This window comes from Lithobates pipiens, unplaced genomic scaffold (genome assembly GCF_037356315.1).
Source record: "Lithobates pipiens isolate NorthernLeopardFrog02 unplaced genomic scaffold, aLitPip1_a1.2 Scaffold_23, whole genome shotgun sequence".
In the NCBI taxonomy this organism is placed as follows: domain Eukaryota; kingdom Metazoa; phylum Chordata; class Amphibia; order Anura; family Ranidae; genus Lithobates; species Lithobates pipiens.
In genome coordinates this window covers 165,522,401-165,546,658 of record NW_027507785.1, presented here as the reverse complement: position 1 = coordinate 165,546,658, position 24,258 = coordinate 165,522,401, and the positions used below count along the sequence as shown (strand labels likewise).

At 46.1% G+C, this 24,258-nt stretch overlaps 1 protein-coding gene across 5 annotated transcripts in view; it reads left to right on the top strand.

The window, feature by feature from the left end:
* XPNPEP3 (X-prolyl aminopeptidase 3) overlaps nucleotides 1-24,258 on the top strand; it is a 287,901-nt gene that overhangs the window by 130,656 nt on the left and 132,987 nt on the right. For all 5 annotated transcript variants that reach the window (XR_013262366.1, XM_077452550.1, XM_077452549.1 and 2 more), the window contains exon 6: nucleotides 1,693-1,806. Coding sequence is in view for 4 of the 5 variants with exons in the window: in XM_077452550.1 (XP_077308676.1) it covers nucleotides 1,693-1,806 (114 nt within the window). In the remaining variant the exon portion in view is untranslated. The remainder of the gene's footprint in view (nucleotides 1-1,692; nucleotides 1,807-24,258) is intronic.

Sequence of the window (24,258 nt, the reverse complement as noted above, 5' to 3'; positions counted from 1 at the left end):
TACCTGGAGCTGCGCTCAAAATGAGCGGACTTTTCTCTGGGCGGGAAAAGTCTGTTCATTTCAAAAGTACGGCGGACTAGCACACGGACGTATTGACATATTTTGGTACAAAACTACTTTCTTAGTCCGCCGGACTTTTGGGTAAAGAAAGTCCGCCGGAGCCCACATACGGGGGATTGTCTTGACTTTTCCACCGGATTGTTTGATCGTGTGTGCGCGGCATAAGGAACCAGCTGCTTACTGAGCATTCAGTTATGGAGCTCTTACAGCTTATGCCTATGAAGGCTTAGTGGATATAATCTGTCCTTCTCAAATACGTTTTTTGTCTGTTAACCGCTTGCCAACCAGTCACCGCAGTTATACTGTGACAACATGGCTCGGCTGCGCAAATCTCCGTCATGCTACGTCAGTTCCCTTTTTGTCCACTAGGGGCGCGCGTGCATGCCCCCTGCTCACCCGCAGAGCCGATGCGAGTGCCCAGCGAGTTAGAACACACACGAGGGAACACAATTAACCCCTTGATCGCCCCCTAGTGTTAACCCCTTCCCTGCCAGTGACATTTTTACAGTAATCAATGCATTTTTATAGCACTGATTGCTGTATAAATGTCAATGGTCCCAAAAATGTGTCAAAATTGTCCGACGTGTCCGCCATGTCGCAGTCCCAATAAAAATTGCAGATCGCCACCATTTCTAGTAAAAAAAAAAAAAATGCCATAAAACTATCCCCCATTTTGTAGATATTATAACTTTTGTGCAAACCAATCAATATACGCTTGTCAGTTAAAGCGACGCAGTGCCAAATCGCAAAAAGTGCTCTGGTCAGGAAGGGGTTAAAATCTTCTGGGGCTGAAGCAGTTAATATGGGGAGAACACTTTGGCCAGAATGCTGGCCAGCAGAACTGTAATGCAAAAGAAATGCTGGCTAAGCATGGCTTTTGATGGAAAACATTTCTTTAGAGCTTCTGTAGATAATTTTAACACTAGGAGAAAGAGTACGTCAGCAAAAAACATTTACCTAGTTTTTCCCTGGCCTCCAACTCCAAAGCCTGACCCAACCAAGGGCCCCATTCAATTGAAAACCATGGGGCCACAAATCTTCCAAACAAGTCCTCTTCAGCATGAAAGAAAGCACTAAATTCAAAATTGCAAAGACACGTGTTAGCCTTTGTGGGCACATGGTTAGCATGAATTTCAGATGGTAGTGTCCATAGGGTATAAAGAAGAGTTTCTTCCCTTACCTCTGCCTTGCTTCTTGTTTTCCAGCCTACCTGTGCACAGACCAGCAGACCACCATGCTGCTCTTGCAGATCCTTTGAACCAATTTGTCACCGTCATTGTTTCAGCTGCAGAAAGACTTCAAAGTTTTTATTCCAACCTTTTCATTGTTTCAAAACCAAAAGGGGGCAATCACCCCATCTTAGATCTAAATGCCTTAAATGTCTTCATGTGATTTTAAAAGATTGACATGAAATCCACCAGGCCTGTTATACTTTCTAGTACACCAATATTTCCTTACATTTTCAGATTTTCCCTTTCTTTAACAAAAACAATAATTTATATGGTATCAGAACCTTATATTTCACAAGATGTGCCAAATCTGCATATGGCGGTGTTAAATACTGAGGGTTTACAAATCAAAACATCAAACTGATAAAATGTAAATTTAAAACATATTTTTGTTTCCAATTAGTTTGATTTTGAGTGCCGAGCCAGAGGAGCTGATATTCTTGCTTACCTGCCCGTTGTTGCTGGAGGAGACAGAGCAAACACTTTGCATTATGTGAAAAATGATCAGATAATCAAGGTAAGTAAATTGTAGATAAAATAATATTTTTTAATTTGCTAGTGCTGTTCTGTTGCTTTTGTGTTATATCTTAATCTGAAAGGAGGTTTGATGTTTTCATTTTAATGATTAATTACTTCCAGGTCTGGTTATTATACATTTTATTTTAAAAATCTAAAGATAAAGGTCTGAAGAAGCATTTGTTGTCTTGGGTTGCCCATATAAAGTATATGCAGCTGTTTAATTAATCAATCCCCGAAGCCTATGGTAGTTGTTCAAATGTCAAGCGCTCAGTGCATTTACTGCTTGATTTCTTTTTTAGGCCCCTTTCACACTGGGCCAGCGCGGCCGCTATTATTAGCGGTGCTTTAGCGGCGGTCTGCGGCCGCTAGCGGGATGGTTTTAACCAAAAAAACGAAAAAGGGTTAAAACCGCCCGCAGCAGCGCTTTGCCGGCGGTATAGCTGCGCTGCCCCATTGATTTCAATGGGTAGGAGCGGTTTAGGAGCAGTGAATACACCGTTCCTTTCACCGCTCCAAAGATACGGCTTTCACACTGGAGTGAAAGGGGCTGTTTTTTTCAGGCGCTACACAGGCGCTATTTTTAGCGCTGTATGGCCTGAAAACCGCCCCAGTGTGAAAGGAGCCTTAATCTGAAGTTTTTTTTTTATTCAGAATATCATAATTGGACTTCCTCCTGTTAAAGAGTTTTTTCTTTCAATTTAGTGCCAAGCAGTATGAGTTCATGCTTTTGTTGTAAAGTGAAACCCCCACCAAACTATTTTAGCTTAGGATAAAATGGAGAAGGGCTAGAACCACTGACAGTTTTTTTTGTGTGTCCCCATTGGAGAAGTGGGGCGCAGACAACAGTACAAAACTGACAGAGGTTCTAAACCTTCCTTATTTAACAATTGATGTTTGTATGCCTGTAGTGACCACATAGGAGATAAAGTGGACTCGCAGATACAAATGAAAACCTGCCATAGGTTCTAAACTCCCTAATAAAAGATGGTATTCATGGCTCGGTATAACAGCTCACTTCACTTTATACTTGATATACATCGATGAGTCAGCAAGAAAATTAAACTTCAGGTGAAAAAATCAATCCTCCAACAGATCAGTAGGTGATCCAGCCAGTAACAAACAAAGAAAGCAGGGTGCAGGGATTAAAAACTTGTAGCACCTTATTTATAAACAACAGTGGGCACAATCCAGTAAGCGATATGTTATGGCATCCGAATTTACAGTAAAATAACGCACATTGCCCGAAAAAAAAAAAAGTGTAATTCACAAAGAAACTCTCCCTAAAAACATGCATGCGTTATCATTCCGAAGTATGCCTTAAATATCGCATGAAACCATGCGGTAAATTATCACAAGAAGCTACCATCTGAATTCAGCTACCATCTGAATTCAGCTACCATCTGAATTCAGCTACCATCTGAATTCAGCTACCATCTGATATGATCCTTTTCCAAAGAAGTGTAAGGCAGCCAGCAATTTTGTCATGGCTGGTAGGGAAGGGCCAAAAACTCCCCTGTTCAGTTCGCACCAGAGCTCCCGAACAGAAAAAAGTTATGACCAGATTGGTGAACCCTATTAAAGTCTATGGGTCCCATAGACCTTTTGAAGGCTTATATGCAAATAATTGGCCATTAAAAGGGTATGGGGTCCGGGTACTGCCGTGGGGAACATGTATCAATGCAATAAAATACTTTTAAATAAGATTGGCTTTTCAGGAGCAGCGATTTTAGGGCCAGTTCACACCAGTTGCAGTTTGTCCGTTTTTTCTGCACCAATACACTCAGTTCCAGTCAGTTTCCAGTCAGTTTCTGCAACAGAAACTGACTGCATGGTGTGAACTAGAGCCATTGGAATACATGGAAAACACTGTGCATGCATTTTTAGTCCAGAAAAAAAGCGCACGGAACTGAACAGAACTGCATCTGGTGTAAACTGGCTCGTAATGATACTTTAAGTGAAACAATATAAATGAAAAATTCCTTTAAATTTTGTGTCGGGGGTCCCCTTAGTCTGCCTGTAAAGTGACGCATCTATACCATGTATAGAAACTGTTGCACCAAAACTGATATTTCTAAAGAAAAAAAATGACATTTAAATTGACGGCAATACAAAAATGTTTTAAAAAAAACAAATTTAAAAAAATGGCGTGGGGCCCCCCCCCCCAAAATTCATACCAGACCCTTTTTCGAGCATGCAGCCAGGCAGGACAGGAAAAGGGGGGACAAAAAAGCGCCCCCTCTTTCCTGAACCTTCCCAAACCAATGACCTCAACATTGGGAGGGTGCACCCCAAAGCACCTTGCCCCCATGTTGATGGGGACAAGAGCCTCTTCCAGACAACCCTGGGTCATGGTTGTGGGGTCTACTGGAAGGGGGCTTATCAGAATCTGGTAGCCCACTTTCACAAGGGGGCCCCCAAATCCCAGCCCCTCCCCATGTGAATGAGTATGGGGTATAGGCATAGTACCCCTACCCATTTATCAAAAATGTGTAAAAATTTATAAAAACAGTAGGCAGCTTTTGACAATTCCTTTATTAAAAATAAAAAAAACTGTGTCCCCCGATGTAGTTCCATTGTAGATCATGATGCCGCTGCCGCCATGACCCAGAAAAAGAAAGGAAAAAAAACGCTCCACCATCAACAAAGGCAAACCGCCCACTGCAGGCTTTGCCATTTGATAGTTCTTATATAGGTAAGGGGTGGAGCAACCCGGCAATGTCAGCTGGTGGCACCACCCCCCTTATGATGACACCGACCGGTGCATGCTGGGTTGATGACATCACAAGGGGGCCGTGCCAGCAGGTGACTTCGCCAGGTGGCTCTGATCCTTACCTATATAAGAACTATCAAACGGCAAGCCAGGCATTCGGCAGTTTGCCTTAGTTGATGGCGGAGTGATTTCTTATTTTTTGGGTCAGACGGTGGCAGCGGTGTCATGATTGACGAGGGATCTACATGAGCGGACAATGTTTTTTTTTTTAATAGAGGAATTGTCAAAAACTGCCTCCTGTTTTTATTTATTTTTACGCCTGTACAATGTACCCCGTACTCATTCACATGGGGGCGAGGTGTGATCTGGGGGCCCCCTTGTTAAAGGGGGCTTTCAGATTCCGATAAGCCCCCTGCCCACAGACCCCCACAACCACAGGCCAGGGTTGTCAGGAAGAGGACCTTGTCCCCATCAACAGCAATGTGCTTTGGGGATGGGGGGCAGAGCCCCTCCGCCCCAAAGCACCACCCCATGTTGAGGGTATGTGGCCTGGTATTGTTGGGGGGTGCTCCCTCGTTTCCCCCCTTTCCTGACCTGCTGGGATGCATGCTCAAATAAGGGTCTGGTATGGATTTTGGGGGGAACCCATGCTGTTTTTTTTTTTTTTTACATTTTAGAGTGGAGTTCCCCTTAAAATCAATACCAGACCCGAGGGGCCTGGTATGGATTGGGGGGAACCCCACGCCGTTTTTTTATATTTTTGTATTCCCGGCAATGGTATTGTATTGCTGGCAATTCAAATGTAATTATTTCTTTACCGTACATCATGGGACACAGAGCAGGCTGTATACTTTACTACCTGGTTTATGTGCAACCTACAGGTAAATGAACACTGGTAGACCAAAAAAGAACAGACAGGAAGCCCCGCTCTATATAACCCCTCCCATGCAGGAAGTACCTCTGTTTTTTTTTCCCCAGTGTCTTGAAGGTGATGGGCATGATTATAAGGCACTGTAAGTTTCATTTTATGGTCCCAAATTGGTTCTTTGAGAATCAAAGAACAGATTCATTGCATCCATTTAAAACTGTTAAAATAAATGGTACCCGAGCCTCGCAAAGAATAAGGAAGACTCAGTAAGGTTTTGCCTGTAATGCGACCTGTGGAGCTGGACCCTAACAAAACTCGTCAAGACCGAGGAAGATTGGGCTTCTAGATGCCTACGGTAAGCTCTGTGGGGAGATGGGTAAGTGTAGCCTCTTTATTTCTACAGATGGGGTTGTAAATTGTTTCCCTTGATTACATAGTTAGTCAGGTTGAAAAGTCCATCCAGTTCAACCAAAAAAAAAATAAAAATAAACAAAAATAATAATAATATCCCATATAGACATTCCTTCACCCACATTACTTATGCAACGTTCAGCTGTCAGCTATAGTGGCACAGACAATGCCACCCAGGCGCAGTAGCCCAGTTTCGCCAGGTGCGCACGTGGCATGCAGGCGTGAGGCTCGGCGCATGCGTAGTAAAGCCCGGAAGCTGGCGATGGCCATCCTATTTAAGTAGGTTGTTGTCTGCACTTGGAGCTTCCCGCTAGCAGCTGGGACACAAAGCAGGCTAGGGCTGAAACAACTAATCGATTAATCGCCAACTAATTTATTATAAAATTAATAGATTACTATTTTCAGAATCAATTAATTGGCCAGCCGATTAGTTGGCCTGCATACAGAATGCATTATTTGTTTACATATCGGGAAATGCAGTGCAGCACACATACAGCTAAGTACACCGTCCATACATGTCAGTAAGTGCCTGAGAATGTGAGGAGCAATTTCTCATGGGACGTGTAGTCCTGGGCAGGAAGTGAATAGTTCTAAAGGCATAAGTTTTCTTTACCTTGCTATTGAGGCACTCTATACTGTACTTAACATGCAGCAAAAAGCGCCGTAGAAACAGATCAAAAGCAAACTGCATAGGTGTGTACCATTATGCTGGCCACATGGATGAATTTTCAGACCAGAATATTCAAATGAAAAATCTTTGTACATTCGCTGAATGAAAAGATTTTGTTTGAAATTTTCACTTACTTTTAACATTCTGTTTTAAAAATGAATGCAATTTCTGAATGAAAACCACATACGCTGTCGGAAAAATCATTTAACCAAGCAGTTTTCTATTATTTCTAAATTTTCCTGTTACTGTGGTTGAAAACGAACGTCGATGTGACCCCACTAACGATCCCAAAATCGAAAGAACGTTCTTAAAATTATATATATTTTTAAGGAAGACATTGTGTTTGTATGGCCAGCATATAATATATTACAGTTCTGTTTGAAAATCTGCAAAACAGTCTAACTTTTTTTTCTTTAAATATAAAAATATCTCTGAGTGTGATGATATTTACCAGATTCAACCTCTAATGGTATTAATCTCCTCTAATAGTATATACAATATATCTCTTCTGTCTGTTATTCTCAGAGTGGATTAGAGATTTTGCTCTCTAACCATATAGTTAGTTATTTATATTTACTACTGCATATAGATATTTAAGAATAAATTGCCTTTTTTTTTAAACTTTACATATTAACTTAATTATACACCACATCTGTTGGCATCCAGGTTCAACAACAAGCTGCATCAGTTTGTGTCCAGAAAAAGGGATCCTTTTGCGATCAGAGTAGATGCTGTAGTAGTTCCCTGGAACCAGTTGTCCCTAATTTATACATTTCCCCTGATTCCTCTCCTGCCGGATCTCTTGTGCAAGATGCGAGGAGAAGTGGCTTTGGTCATTCTGGTGGCCTCAGCCTGGCCAGAAGGGCCTGTTACTCAGAGATAATAAAATTGGCGGTGGATGGTCCATGAACGTTTCCGGTCCTCCCTGATCTACCATCTCAAGGATTGATATTCCACCCCACTTTACGGTCACTAAATCTGACAGCATGGCTGTTGAGACCTGTGTGCTAAGAGATTGTGGCATCTCAAGACTGGTGGTGTCTACTCTAGTGAATGCCAGGAAGGCGGTCACCAGGAATATCTATCACAGGGTCTGGAAGGCTTACATTGCTTGGTGTGAAACCAGAGGATGGCATCCTCAGAAATATATGACTGGGAGAATTCTTTCCTTTCTTCAGTCTGGCGTAAAGATAAAAGATAAAGTTGGCTTTTAGCCTCACACTCTTTGGTCCGGACTTTTCAACAGGGTTTGACTCGTTTAGTCACTCCCATCAAGTTACCTTTGTGTCCTTGGGACCTAAATCTAGTTTTGTCTGTGCTACAAAAGCAGCCTTTTGAACCTATCCACGAGATTCCATTAATCCTTTTGACATGAAAGCTAGCTTTTCCCATTGCTATCACTTCTACTAGAGGAGTGTCAGATTTGGCGGCTTTTTCTTGTAGATAGACATATTTAATCCTTCACCACGATAAGGTGGTGCTGTGATAAGGTTGTTTCTGGTTTTAATTTAAATAAGGACATTGTTCTTCCCTCTTTTCTCTCTCATCCACATTCTGCGGAAGAGAAAAGGATGCTTTCCTGGGATGTGGTAAGGGCAATCAGAATCTATCTGAAAAGCTTAGCAAGGATCAGGAATTCAGATGCCTTGTTTGTGTTGCCGGAAGGGCCCAAGAAAGGTCAAGCAGCTTCCAAAACATTTATTTTCCATAGGATTCACCAATTGGTCATTCAGGCCTATGGGTTGAAAGGTAAAGCTCCCCCTTCAGGATGAGACCACATTCTACCAGGAGTATAGGAGGAGTATAGGAACCTCCTGGGCATTTCGCCATCAGGCGCCTGTGGCTCAGATTTGTAAGGCTGCTACCTGGTCCCCAGTGCATATGTTCACAAAATGTTATCAAGTTGATGTTAGAGTAACAGGAGATTCGACGTCTGGCCATAGTGTGTTACAGGCTGCTGTATAGGCTGATGGTGTTGTTTTCATTGTGATGTGTCTCTCTCCCCTCAAAGGGATTGCTCTGGGACATCCCAGATAATTAAATATATAGCCTGCTCTGTGTCCTGCGATGAACTATAAAGAAAATTTGATTTTTTTCGACATACTTACCTGTAAAAAACATTTATTGTAGTACATCACGGGACACAGAAGTCCCCCCGTTTTTGCGAGATCATTGTTTGCTACAAAACCGAGGTACTTCCTGTATGGGAGAGGTTATATTGATGAGGACTTTGTCTTGTTTTTTTGAACTGCCTGTGTCCATTCACCTGTAGGTGGTGCATAACCCAGATAGTTAAGTATATAGCCTGCTCTGTGTCCCATGATGTACTCCAAGAAATGGATTTTGTCATAAAAATCGAGTTTTATTGCAGCAGGTGTCATACATGGCACAGATGCGCCACTTTACAGGCAGATTAAGGGGAACCCCCCAGGTGCTATATTTGAAGGATTTTTTTATTGCTTCACTATAAACATCATTGAAATCACTGCTCCTGAAAGACTATCTAAAAAAAAAAAATTGCCTTGATACATGGGCCCCCTATACCCTTTTTATGGCCAATAACTTGCATATTAGGCTTTTTTTAAACCAATCACTGGTTGTCTGACCATTGCTTGCTACAAAACTGAGGTACTTCCTATATGGGAGGGGTTATATAGAGGGGGACTTCTTGTCTGTTTTTTTTGGTCTGCCAGTGTCCATTCACCTGTAGGTGGCACATACCCAGATAGTTCACTATATAGCCTGTTCTATGTCCCATGATGTACTCCAAGAAATGGATTTCACAGGTAAGTATGTAGAAGAAGAAAAAATTTCTTTGGAAATGTCAGTTCTGCTGCAGAAGGTTCCAAACATGGTACAGATGTGCTACTTTACTTTTTATTTAATCCTTTCCCTGCCAGGTCTTATACTCCATTTTTACCCTCAGGTGGCCAGACCATTTTTGCAGTTTTTCCGTTGCTCTTTTATTTTTCACTTATAGCTTTCAAAGTTTGTAAAAGACCCCCCCCAAACCATATTTTTTCTGAAAGCACATGACCAGTAGAATAAAAAGAAGGTGCTACTGATTTCTAAGGTCCCACGATATTTGTGCAAATGTTTATCAAAACAATATTTTTGCTAAAAACACAAGTAATTTCCCAAAATTCCTGCTAAATCCCTACGAACTATAAAAGCTTAACTTGTATGGAGTTAATAAATAACAAAAAATTTTAATTTTTACATTGTGCATTTTTGCAAAATGGTGAAAATCGAACGTACCCAAAAATTTCTCAAAAAATCTGAATGTTTTGATCTTTCACTTACAGCTTTCAAAATTTTTAAAAGACCCCCCAAAACCATACATTTTCTGAAAGCACATTGCCAGTAGAATAAAAGAAGGTGCTACTGATTTTTAAGTCAGCGTGATATTTGCGCAAATGTTTATCAAATCAAAATTTTCGCTAAAAATACACTAAATCATTAATTGCTACTAAAGCATCGTTCACATGCGGCATATTAAACTGAAGGGCCATGGAGGGACAAGTTTACTCTCACATGGATCGGGGGTGTGGGGGCAGTATGGGGAGTGATCAGAGGTATTGGGGGGACACATCTGGATCCCCCCAAAGCCCCATGCAGCACCTGAAGCTGGTGGGAGCAGCAGAGGAGGGATGCCGGCTAATGATGGTGGCTACGAGGAGCGAGTTTGCTGGCGGGGTCGGATCGAGTGGAGGGGGGTGTGACAGAACCCACTGTCACTGTGTGGTTTGGAAAGGGCTGTGGGCTCACCTCCTACCCACAGGCTATGGCCCAGCAGAGAACGTGAGATTTGGAGGGCTATTTACCATCTCCCACTACCTGGAGAAGATGGCACCTCCTGACAATTGCGCCTGCGGCCACCGATTAATTGGAACCGGGTGAACGCAGTATCTGTGACTGGACTTGTAGAGTAGTTTCTGGCTGCCTAAACCTATTGGCCCGGCTGGGCTAAATATATACTTTTTTCCACAAACAATGCACTTTTAGCTGATAAAGGCAATACAAGATGGCGGTATTCCCAGAGTGTTGGGCTACAAGACTTGGATACAAAATGGCATTGAGATTACACAATGTAATGCTACATCCCTTCTCCCCCATCCCCCTCTACTCTTGTTGCTGTGTTTAATTGTGTTGGGTCATGGCACATAGACAAAGGTCTGGAGAAACATCTCACCATGTGTAAGGAGGGGCTGTCTGCTTTTCATAATCCCTTCTTGTGTTTCAACTGTAGTTGTTTGAATGTACAAGTGTTGAGTTTCCATTGGTTCTTCCTTTCCCCTGCCCCCTCTATGACAAGGCTAAGGGGAGTTTCCCTAACTGTGTTTAAAAGTGTATGTTTGGTACTTAATAAAGTGTTGATGCTCTGCATGTTTAACCCTCAACACCTATGTGGCTTGTCTCGTGACTGAGGGGTTAAGGACTGGTTATGGCGAGTCTGTAGGCTGCGGGTGTGTTTGGAGGACAGGAGACACAGGTCTGGCAGAGATGCCCAGCAGGGGTATCTGAGATCCGGCACAGTGGTGGCAGCAGTGGGATGTCTCCTGCAGTCTGGGCCATCCAAACCACCACCAGGATTCAAGATCCGGGCAGCCACGAGGAGCAATACAGGGACCATCCAGCATGAGAGCGGAGTTCGGGAGGAGGCTGCAAGGCATGTGGAAGCAACATCAGGGACCAGTGACGAAGCACACCATGCTCGGCTGGGGGAATGTGATCCACTGGCAATTCTGGCATGAGGCACTAAACCACGAGTGGCATCATCAGGGGAAGACTTCCCTCCTCCACAGAGATGTACTGGATGCAGTACCGTGCGCGAGAGGTGTTCCTGAGGGAATGACCGCAAGAATGACCGCAAGACGGAGCTCGGAAGATTGGTCCGGGAGGAGATGAGGATGGACTGTAGCTACAGAGCCCTTTGGTGGTTCGTGGCTCAACTGTGGCCAGGTACAGCAGATGGCAGCCTGACAGAAGGCCTTGGCTACAGCGGTGTGAGGCTGCTCCATCAAAAAATGTATGGAGACCCAGACTTTGGGAGCGACGAGGAGTGTCGGCTGGAAGACATCCTGGACTTCTGAGATGAGGTATTGGACCCCCTCGAATAGGTGTGTGACCTGGAGGAATTGGAGTTCCTGGTTGAGCAGGAATGGGAGCCCAAGATTGCCTACAAGCGGCTGTTTGACAGTGATCAGCAGCCCAGCATGGCTCCTGTTGCCTGGGACTGTCTGGGAGAAATAGCCAACAGTCACGAAATGCAGAGCAAATGGGGCCAGGGGTGCCCCTATGTTTTCCTGTCCTAACTAAAATGGAAGAAGCGGCGATGATACACAGGGCACTGTGAGTGCTCGAATGCCGAAATGCACCAGAGGTTCCCCAGGCAGCGAGACAAGCTAATAGCATAAAAGTCTCTCGGAAGGGGGAGTTGAGATGGGTGCTGGAAGGCTGGTAAATGGTGATCAGCAGCAAGTCCAGAGTATCGCATCCAGTGCCCCAGCAGAAGCGATGGCTACGAGGCAGAGCACCGCTGGCCTCTGCCCGCCCTCAGAGTTAGATCCAGGGAGTCCAAGGGATGACCTCAGTGAGCAGTTTTCCCAGCACTTGGACACTACCCCAGTGTTTATCCCCACAGCAGAATTGCTAGCTACGGGGCAGTGTGCCGCTGGCCCCTGCCCAGCCCTCAGTATGTTTTTGGAGGGTTTGGGAGACAGCCCCTGTCATAAGTCGTCCCAGCGGCTGGTCATAGAACCGGGAGGGGAAAATCCCTTCCCCCTCTCCAGCGCCTGAACTCTACCTTTTGTATATATCCTCCCAGCAGAACTGGCTACAGGACAGAGCGCTGTTGGTCTCTGCCCAGCATCAGAAAAAGAGATGGAGAGTCCGGGAGATAGTCCCTGCAAGATACCTTCCCAGCGGCTGGTAACTACACCAGGAGAAAATCAAGTACCCTTTCCTCCCCAAAGGTTTAGCACTACCAGCCTACACTCTCTACCAGCTGAAGAGCTGGCATTGGGGCAAAGGATTATACTTCCTGCTGGGCCGGCATAATAATAGGCTTAGCATTGACAATTCCCTTAGCAAACATGGCGGCTGGGTCCCGCGCATGCGCGATTGGTAACTATACCCTATAAAAGTGGAAAGGTGTATGAAGATGGCCGCTCCAGATGACGTCTGAATGACGAAACGCGTAGGGCGTGGCCAGATACGTACACCTTCAGCACAAACGGCGTGTCAGCCGAGTGGACGTTCCGAACGCTTTTAATACAATACGTGTTTTTTCGTACTAAATGTGAGTATTTTTAAGGTTGTTTCAAATAAACTGAGTTTCAAACATACTACACCATGGACAGTCCTCTTTTCTATCACATGTAAACGAGGTACAACATCCCCACGGAAGAACGAGGGATCTCCCCAGCATCACAGCAGAGACAGCCCAAGAAGCGACACAGTGGCTTATACTGTGGAGGCTGATCCACCCCGGACGGGGTCATATCTCTGGTGAGAGCAAAATTCATAAACGTTCACTGCAAACGTTCACTGCGAACGAATATCGAAGTCACTCCCTCCACTTATCTCTTATATATAGAAGACCTTTTTCACCATCAAATATTCGTTTCATGTTTAAGTTTTAATTTTTAAACCTTATTCAATTGGACTTTCACATTTGACTTGTCACCGCAAGATTTTTTCACTTTCTGGACTTAATTTTTATTCTTATCTTTATTTATTTTTCTATTTTTTCTATTTTTATATTGTGCAAATTTTGGCATGTTCTGAGATTTGACACAGTGTGTTTGCACCCACTATTCCACTAGTATTCACGTCTGTATAATTTTGAACAATTTGGTTTGTTGTTCCCCATTATGGCCATTCATTTGGTTGTGCCATAATCACAGTCACAAGCACTTTGAGTAGTTTTCACTATTGAATATTGATTGATTCATGGTATTTTTACTAATTATTTATTTATTCATTTTATCTAATTTTTTGTGGATTGTACAGTTTTATTTCATTTTACTAACCAGCACGCTGGAAAATGTATATTCACTTTGCATTCACTATTTAATATGGATTGATCCCCAGCACTTTATCATTTACTGATTTTATTATTTAGTCCATCTAGGTCTATCCCTGTTTTTAAAAAATATTAGCCAGCAAGCTGGAAAATTTGTACAGTTTTATTTTATGATATACTTTTTTAGTGAGTTTAACAAGGTATAGCGCCATATCTATTCTCTTTCTCTCACCTAAAGGATTATTCAGCTCCCCCCAATACCTGCAACCAGGCCCCAGATCAGGGGAGTGTGGACAGCTGTTGCCACTCTGCAGTGGCTGTTTTTATTCACGGGAGACGGTTTGGGTGGTTTTGCTCCCCAGCGCCAGAGTCATACTTTTCCTTGTCCTGTTTGCCTGGGGTGGTGGATTTGTGACTAACGCAGGTCAAGACCAGTTGAGGGTCGGGGACCTGGTTAGTCTGTTTTCAAAAGGGAAGAAATATGACAGAACCCACTGTCACTGTGTGTTTTGGAAAGCTCGTCTCCTACCCACAGACTATGGCCCAGCAGAGAACGTGAGATTTGGAGGGCTATTTGCCATTTTCCACTGCCTGGAGAAGATGCCACCTCCAGACATTTGTGTCCAGGGTCGCCAGTTCATCAGAATCGGGTGAATGCGGTATCTGTGGTAGGGCTTGTGGAGTCGTTTCTGTCAACCTAAACCTATTGGCCCTGCTGGGCTAAATATGTACTTTTATTCAACAAACAATGTACTTTTACCTGATGAAGGCATATACAAGATGGCGACATTCCCAAAGCGTGGGGCTACGAGACTTTGGGACAAAATGGCATTGAGGTAATGTAATGCTACATCACTTCTCCCCCCCCCCCCCCCCCCCTTGTTGCTGTGTTTAATTGTGTTGGGTCATGGCACGTAGACAAAGGTCTGGAGAAAAATCTCAGCAGGAGATGTGTAAGGCGGGGCTGCCTGCTTATCCTAATCCCTACATGTGTTTTTCAACTGTAGTTGTTTGAATATACAAGTGTTGAGTTTCCATTGGTTCTTCCTTGTCCCCTACCCCCTCTATGACAAGGCTAAGGGGAGTGTCTTCTGGCCATTGCCATAGTTATCGCAAGTTTTGACCAGTACTTAGTTACTGCATGCATTTATCTCCTTTTGTCAATTTACTTTAATGCCTTTTTATGCTTTATTTTACTAGAGTTGTTGGTGTTTGCGCTAAATACCGCATACAAGCAATAGTAAATTTACATTTTCATTATCGCATGCATTAAGTGGTCACTTGACTGTCATAACGCATGTGATAACCTTTAATGAATTGTGCCCCTGTATCACTTAAAGAGAGGTAACTGTATTAGGTTCACCATGCACAGAGATGATGTGTCAACATGGCAAGTTAGAACAAAATAATCAATGTGATCAGCATGCCCTGGTCTAAGCACAAGTTCCACCAGAAGATGGTGATATCAAAAGTATCTGTGGCCACTCTCTATGCACATTCACACAGTTAAACTCAGCCCAAGGTGTGTGGGGGTGGCAGCATGTTTCGAGGACCCCATCCCATTTGTCAAGCCTGGCTCCGCCCACACAGCCGCATTATTCATTCACAGCCTTTGCAGCTGACAGCTTGTAGTTCTCAATGAACTACAAGGGCGCTGGTGAGCCTCCTCATAAATTCAAAAATATTTTGTTTATGTTTCAAATCTGTTTGACGGACTTAATTCCTATCGGGAAAACCGTTTGTCTGTATGCTGGTCCGACAGACCAAATACGACGCAAGGCAAGCTATTGGCTACTGGCTATTGAACTTCCTTTTTTAGTCCAGTCTTACGTCATCACATTCAAAATTAACAGACTTTCGAACTGATTTAGTCCATTCGTGTGTGGGCAAGTCCGTTAGTTCGGAAGTCCGAAAGTCTGTCGGGAAGACCGTTGGACCTAGTCTGCCGGAAAGTCCGGTCGTGTGTAGGCGGCATTAGGCTGGGTTCATACTGATGCAAATTGAATGTGGGTTTCCCTGCATCCAATTCGCATGACAGGAGAGTGTGACCGACTCTCAATAGAGCTGGTTCACACATCTCCGAGGTGGCTGTGGAGCACATTGCACAAGGGTCTTGTGTGTCTTAGGCTCCATTTCAGGTCCGAATTCGGGCCTGATTCGTCCTTGAAAAAGAGAATAGGGACCCACCGGACCCCCCTGCTGTGAGAGGCATCCACACACTGTGAGAACCCAGCCTAAAGAGATGATCAAGAAACTCATGTCCTTCACCACAAATAAGGTTGGCCTCTTACCAAATATGAAAGATCCCCACCACAGAGATCAGCCAGGCATGTAATTAACGGACCTCTAGACATTCATCAATGGCAATAGCAGGACATCAACTTCCGGTTTCAGTGAATCCAAGGATCAGCATGTCAGATCAGCCCACATCCACACTCATGAAGGAGAACAGAAGTCACACATAGTGTAAAACCGCCAATTATATTTTTTAAAATGATAGGCAGGCACTTGCAGGTAAAAAAAAAATACAGCATATCGCAGCATTTACTGATATCACAAGTTAAGCCCCGCCGAACATATTTTGCCATTAAACAGCATCATCAGGGGAACAGGAGCAACCACCATTGATGCCTAATGCAGTTTATATAGGCTGCCATGCCGCCACCATTGTACATCCATAAGAAAAATGCTGGTCGAATTAAAGGAGTTGTAAAAGCAGACGGTTTTTTATCCTAATGCATTCATGCATTAGGATAAAAAAACCTTTTGTTTGTAGCAGCCACCCTGGCATCCCCTAATTTACTTACCTGAGCCCCATCTCCCTCCAGCGATGTCCACGAATGTCTAAGCCATCTGGGACACTCCTCCTGATTGGCTGAGACACAGCAGTGGCGCCATTGGCTCCCGTGGCTGTCAATCAAATTCATGCCAACAGTCCCAATTTTCCCGTGACAATCGTGATAATTGGCCCCTCGTCCCGATCTGAGTCCGTCCTGATGAAAATCCTGGGATTTTTCTTTTGTCCCGGGAATTGGGACTGTTTTTTTGGCATTGAAAGCAGCTCCTGGCTCCGAAAATATGTCCGCTGATGCCTCAAGATCTCTTTCCGGCTAGCAGGTCTCTTTCCCCATGTGGAGAGGGGAGGCCAATTGGCTTCTCTCTTCAGTGTACAAGTAGACAATTCTCTTGTACACTGAAGCCGTGTATCTGCACGGAACGGAGGCCACTCCCCTCTCCACTGAACACAGTTACACAGGGAAAGAGACCTGCAAATGGAGCTCCCACCAACCCTCCGCCCAGTGGCCTGCTGCCAAAGAGAGGACTCTACTGGGGACACCTGATGTAAGCAGGGACTCCGCTGGGGGCACTGGATGTATGAACGGACTTTACTGGGGACACCTGATGTATAGAGGGACTCCGCTGGGGGCTCCAAATGCAAGGTGGGACTCTACTGGGGATACTGTACCTAATGTAAGGAGTGACACGGCTGGGGCACCTGATGCAAGGAGGGACTGCGCTGGGAGCACCGCATGTAACATGGAACTCCGCTGGGGACACCTGATGTAAGGAAGGACTCCGCTGGGGACACTTGTAAGGAGGGACTCCGCTGGGGACACCATGTGTAAGGTCGGACTCCGCTAGGGACACCTGATGTAAGGAGTGACTCCACTGGGGATACCTGATGTAAGGAGGGACTCCGCTGGGGGCACCTGATGTAAGGAGGGACTCCGCTGGGGGCACCTGATGTAAGGAGGGACTATGGGCAGACAGCTGCATCGAGAGTCTGCAGGAGCCTGGCATTGCACCCATGATCTGCTGATCGCAGGTGGAATGCTTTACAGACTCCAAGCAAAAAAATAAGTCAATGCACTTTCTCTTTCGTTCACTGACTGACACAGCTCTATTAGTCTTGACCGTAGGGTTATTATGCCACCTTCAGGAGAGGACTAGGCAGAACATGTAATACATGTGAAAAAACAGAACTTTACAGTTCCACCCAGGGGGCAGTCCCTCTGGTAATAACTCCTCAGCCTGCCTCCTGCAGCTCAGTTTTTTTTTCTGGCTAGTGAAGGAGATGGACCTAGGCTCCCTGCGGGACCATCGGTCCTGGGATTTTTTTGCTGAATTTTTACCTTTTGCGCGAGATCCTGTGATCTGCTATCAACAGCCGACTGGGTGACAGGCTGGATATTCTAGATCCTTGTAGTCTCCCCAGCCTGGCCATTGAGCATGTGCAGAACCTAGCTACGCGCTGGGTCGGCCACAACATGCCCCTCAGGCTCCAGGGGCGACCGGTGAGCGCAACGCTCCTGGGCGCAAATATGACCGGACTACCAATGTACTTGTCACAGTGTGCCGTGGCCAGCAGCCACCCCGTACTGCTCGGAGAGTGGGTCTTTGATGGGATGTCCCCAGCTCGTCCAGATGGTAAGTACATCTCTTCCTGCCTCAGTGGGATTGAGCATCTGGGCATTCCCTGGGAGGTCGATTAGGGGGTCCCTCTCTTCTCTCCCTGTCTCGATTTTCCCTCCCCGTCCCTATTTTCCCTCCCCCCCTCCTGTGGGGGATTCTGCATGCTGGGCTGCTGAGCGGTGTGTGTACCTGTAGCCAGGGGTCCCCTGAGGGGCTCTCATCTTAGATTGGGGGCTGCGCTGGGTGTCTGTGTCCCTGGGTGTCTGTGGTCTCCCCGCTGGATGTCTGGAGGTCTGCATGTGCTGATCGCCATAGCGCTGTTCTGCTGCCATTTTCTCTGTCCTTTTACTGTGTACAGTTGTTTGTCAGCCATTTTTGGTGTACCACAGTGGAAAGCATGGTCAGGGGCCATTTTTCTGTAGCTTGGCAGCCATTTTTCCTTGTGATCATGTCCTTTATGCAGGGCGGCCATTTTGTTGTAGCCCAGCGTGGTGTTTATCCTTATCGCTGGTCCCTGCTGCTCAAAACAGTGCGTTTTTTTGCTCAGGACACCTGGGAGCTGATACTGGACACAGACACCTGTAACTGAATGGTGCAGCACTCGGTCGGGGGGGTGAGTCCTGCGGTGGGGGCCCCTCAGTTGGCAGCAGCTAGGAGGGTGGGATTGTGCACCTGTCCCAAGTCCCCTAGGGTAGCAGACAGGGTGGGTCAGCATGGCTTTAGAAACTGGTGTTTCTTCCCCAGAACTCCCTGCAATTGCAACCGGCTTGTCTGCAAACAGTGCAGTGCCTTTGGACGCTTTGTCGGCGGTCCTTGAAACATTTGTTGCCAAGGTGGAGGCAGTGAGCGGGCACAAAGGTAGTAAAAAGCGCCCCCTGTCCTCCGGGGAGAACTCTGATGCAGACTCTGGCCCCGCTGAGACTGGCAGCCCCTGCTCTGTTGCTGCAGATGAAGCTGACCAGGACTGATCTGACAGTGAGGATAAGTCCCCGTCCGGGTCCACGCAAAACAAAGCGCTAGTTGGAGCAATTATCACAGCTGTGCGTGATGCCCTGAAAATTCAGGATACAGCAGGTTCCTCCGCTGAAGTAGCGGCCCCTTTTGGGTCCCAAAAGCCAGCCCGTACACCTAAGGTGTTTCAAGAACTGACTTAATTAGATAAATCCATATGCAAAGAATGGGGAAGCCCGCAACGGACCTTCTCGGTCCCAAAAAGCATGGCGGTGCATTACCCCTTTGTGGAGAGCCTTCTTAAATAATTGGCTCCTCCGGTCATGGACTCCCCAGTATCCAGGTTAAATAAAGTAACCACGATCCCGGTAGAGGGGACTCCTGTGTTTAAGAACCCCACGGGCAGGAAGGTCCAGGCAGCAGCCCGTTCCTTGTTTACGGTTGTGGGGTCAGCAATACGACCAGTACTGGCCACAGTACTTGTGTCGCAGACACTTACTGAATGGGTAAAACTTTTGCACCGCAAATTAGAGGAGCAGCAGGCTACTCCTGTCTGCGTGAAACTAGCAGACCAGTTAGTGCTCGGCCTTAAGTACGTGTGTGATGTGATACGCTTCCTCTGCTATCCAGGGCTTCAGTGTCAGCAGTGGTGCTGAGGCACCTGATTTGGCTGAAATGCTGGTCTGCGGACCGGGCATCTAAGTAGGCCTTGACGAATCTACCCTTCCTTGGTGAACGGCTCTTTGGATCCTCGTTGGATGACATTTTTTAAAATGTCACAGGTGGGAAGAGTACCTTGCCCCCACAGGCCAGGAAGACTAAGGAGCCACGCTGTAGGAAAGGGCCCTCATTTCCGTTCAAAAGAGGCTTTTTCGGCTGTCCGGGACTTCGGCTAAATGCTCCCAGGCCGACAGGACAACCTCTGAGGGACAAAAGCATCCCTGGAACCGCAAGCTTAACAAGCCTGCGAGCAAAAGTGCTAGCGCATGAAGGTTTGCCCCCCGCCCGTCATACGGGTGGGGGGTCGCATTCGGGAGTTGCAGCCCGGTGGGCCTCTCGGCTATCCGACCAATGGGTCTGCAAACTGATTTCCTCTGGCTACAAGATAGAGTTCCTTTCGTGGCCACCAAACAGATTCTTCCCCTCCAGCATACCCTCGCTCCCGGCTCGCTGGGAGGCCCTATGGGACCTACTAAGCGGCAGGGTGATCATGCCTGTTCCGAGCTCGGAAAGGTTCCAGGGATTCTACTCCAATCTGTTTGTAGTCCCCAAAAAAGGAAGGGGTATGTCCAGTCTTGGACCTAAAAGCCTCAATTGCTTTGTTAAAGTACAGAGGTTCCAAATGGAATCAGTTTGCTCAGTAGTCGCTGCACTCCCTGGCGTCTTTGGAGTTCCAGGATGCGTACCTGCACATACCCATATGCCTCGGGCATCAGAGGGTTCTGCGATTTGCAGTTGGGGAAGCCCACTACCAGTTTGTGGTTCTCCCTTTTGGCTTGGCTTCAGCACCTCGAGTCTTTACCAAGGTATTGGCTCCAATTTTGGCAACAACGCAGGATCGCAATCGTAAGTTACCTGGACGATCTCCTTCTGAGAGCAGCTTCCGCCTCAGAATTAAAGTGGTGATCACCATGCAAACCCTGCAGGAATTTGGGTGGCTGTTGAACCTATAAAAAGTCGGTGCTCATACCGACTCAGCGCTTGGAGTACCTAGGCTTACTACTGGAATCCATGGAAGTGAGAGTTTTTCTCCCTTCAGACAAACTGCAGTCTCTCAGAGCCTGGCTGGGGTAGAGTACTGAGAGTACAGTCAGCAGTACAGTGGGCAGCACAGTGGTGTAGTGGTTAGCACTCTCACCTAGCAGTAAGAAGGGTCGCTGGTTCGAATCCCAACCACGACACTACCTGCCTGGAGTTTGCATGTTCTCCCTGTGCCTGTGTGGGTTTCCTCCGGGTACTCCGGTTTCCTCCCACAATCCAAAGACATGCAGGTAGGTTAATTGGCTTCTGTCCAAAATTGGCCATAGTATATGAATGGGGGCCTTGGATTGTGGGCTCCTTGAGGGTAGGGACCAATGTAAGTGTGCAATGTACAGGGATAGGGACAATTGTAGACACTCAGGTTGAACTAGATGGACTGGTGTCTTTATTCAACCTTACTAACTATGAAACTATGAAACTACAGTCGACCCAGGGCCCCTGGTCGGGGGAGGAATCCAAGTTTCCGATCAATGTGTTTGAACTCCGGGCGATCAGGCTATGCCTCTCCACATGGTCGATGAGACTACGAGGTTGTCTGATCAGGATCCAGTCAGACAACACCACGGCAGTGGCATATGTCAACCATCAAGGAGGAACAAGAAGCTCGGCTGCAGCATGGGAGGTCACTCACATCCTTCAGTGGACAAAGCGACATGTACTGGCCTTTTACATCCTGGGAGTAGAAAACTGGAAGGCGGACTGCCTAAGTCGCCAGATGCTTGATCCAGGAGAATGGGCATTGCATCCGGAGGTTCAGGCTACTATGCCTGTGGTGGGGCACACCATACATGGCTCTTCTGGCCTTCCGTCTCAATTGAAAGGTGCCAAGATTCGTATCCAGGACAAGAGTTCCTTGGGCAGACGCGTCAATCTCGCTGCAAGGCTCCTTGGGATCAGTACAGACTGATCTATGCCTTTCCCCCGCTAAAGCTACTACCACGTCTGCTCCGCAGAGTGGAGGCCGAGGGGATTCCTGATTGTCCCATTATCAAAGCCTTGGCGTCCCTGGCATGCTGACCTAGTACGCCTGGTTGCGGATGCTCCCTGGCGACTACCATTGCGATAGGACCTTCTGTGTCACGGTCCGATTCTCCATCCTGCTTTACCATCGCTGGTTGTGACGACATGGCTGTTGAGAGCCAGGTGCTAAGGAACCAGGGCCTGTCGGACTCTGTGATTTCAACTATGTTGAGAGCATGAAAATCTTTGCGGAAGATATACCATCGTACCTGGAAGGCCTACATTTCCATGTGTGAAGAGAAAGGATGGAGTCCGCGCACCTATTCCATTTCCAGGATCCTGCTGTTTTTACAGCAAGCAGTAGACCAGAAATTGTTTTTAAGCACCATTGAGGGACAAATATCAGCCTTGGCTGTTTTTTTTTCAACAACCCCTGGGCGCCTCACTCTCTAGTGAGCACTTTTATTCAAGGGGTTCAGCATGTAGTCCCTCCAGTGCGTTCACATTTACCCCTGTGGGATCTGAACCTGGTGCTGTCGGCGCTTCAGAAACCGCCGTTGGAGAACATCCGGAAAGTTCCTTTGTGGACTCTTTCTCAGAAAGTGGTCGTCCTAGTGGCCATTACTTCGGCCAGGAGGGTTTCGGAACTGGCGGCCTTGTCTTGCAAGTCGCCCTACCTGGTTATCCATCAGGAAAAGATGGTGGATAAGGATAAGATGGTGTTACGTTTGCAACTTTCTTTTCTGCCAAAGGTGGTTTCGGCGTTTCACATCAATGAAGACATCCTAAACCGACACATCCTAAAGAGGTAGCCCTTTATTCCCTGGAAATGGTCAGGGCCCTAAGGGTGTATTTGTCTGCCATGGCTCCTTTTCGGAAGTCAGACTCTCTGTTCATTTCAGTAGCTGGTAGAAGAAAGGTATGGCGGTCTTGTCAGCCACCATTTCTTGGTGGATTAGATAGTTTGTGATACAGACCTACGCTTTGAAGGGGCAGGTGCCCCCCTTTCCTGTCGCGGCCCATTCCGCCAGGGCAGTTGGAACTTCTTGGGCTTCCGACATCAGGCTTCAGTTGCTCAAGTGTGTGAGGTGGTGTGAGGCGGTTGTCCATTTATACGTTTACCAAATACTACAAAGTGGATGTAAGCGCAACGTCTGATGCCTGCTTTGGCCGCAAAGTTTTGCAGGCGGCCGTGTAATGTTGCAATTCTGCACTCTTTTTTTCTGTTTAAAGAAAATACTGTTAATTTTGAGTATAATGCACTGTTGCATTGTTGATTGCAAGTTCTGATGCGGCTAGATAAGGTGGTGACTCCCTTGTTAAGGAGCACTTCTGGTTGTGGGTGAAGTTTTTTTTTATGCTGTTCCCACCCCTCATTATGACACTGCTTGGGGACGTCCCTATGGTCAAGATTAATGGAGCTGTGTCAGTCAGTGAACGAAAGAGAAAATAGGATTTTTGTACTCACCGTAAAATCCTTTTCTCTGAAGTTCATTGACTGACACGGCACCCTCCCCTCCTATTGGTTTACGTTATACTGCTTGTTGACATATTGAGTTGCAGGAGGCAGGCTGAGGGGATGTTACTGGAGGGATCGCCTCCTGGGCAGAACTGTAAAGTTCTGTTTTTTCCTATGTATAACATGTTCTGCCTAGTCCTCTCCTGAAGGTGGCGTAACAACCCTATGGTCAAGATTAGTGGAGCTGTGTCAGTCAGTGAACTTCAGAGAAAAGGATTTTACGGTACAAAAATCCTATTTTTTTTTTTACCCGCAAAAAAATTTGCATTTTTTAAAAAAAATTTAAAGGTGATTTTATCCTTTAAGATCTCATTTGGATCTCATGTGTGCGCAAGCGATAAACACACATTTACCTGTAGTTCAAAGACCACCATCTAGTGGTTAAAAATATATTGCAATTTAAAACACATAAAAAAGGCTATCTGGAAAAACACTTCATAGAGCCTATGTTTTCAGAACTATACAAAATCAAAATAATCCTTTTACGGTACTTAAATACAAGAAAATACATAAAAGCAAAAACAAAATCAAATCAAATGTAGGACTAACTGTTTTTTAATGAAGCAATGAATATCCCATTCTACATTTACCCCATAGGGATTGTAGGATCTCATTTCATAAAGCCACCTTGTCTCAATGCAGGAGATCTATTTTTTTACAGTTATTACCTCCTCATCTGAGTATATGCACCAGGGCCGGATTAACATAGGGGCGTTTGGAGCTGAAGCTCCAGGCCCCCATCATATTATAGGCCCAAACACTTTAATTTACATGCAATATAAGTCAATCACCACGGCCCGGCCGCTATATGCCTTTGTTATTGCCATGCAGCTGCATTATAGGCCCACATATTGCGGTGCTGATAATGTTGCAGACAATGCCCTGCAATGCGGGCGGTATGTATCAGTGTGCCGCCGAGGCTGAGCGTGCTCGGCTGCTCGCATCCTTCCTGTAGGCGGAGCTTGACGTCCGGGCTGGCGTGACGTCATCCGGAGGCCTTCCCCAGCGTCCCGAGGCTTGACTAGGAAAGGACTGAGTGCGAGCGGCGAGCCGAGAGATATATCTGCCTGGAGTGGACACAGCACAGTTAAGTTCAAGTAAGCCACAGGCGCTAGCCGCTAGGGAAGTCAATAGACTCAGGCAGAAATTTTTGAAATTGG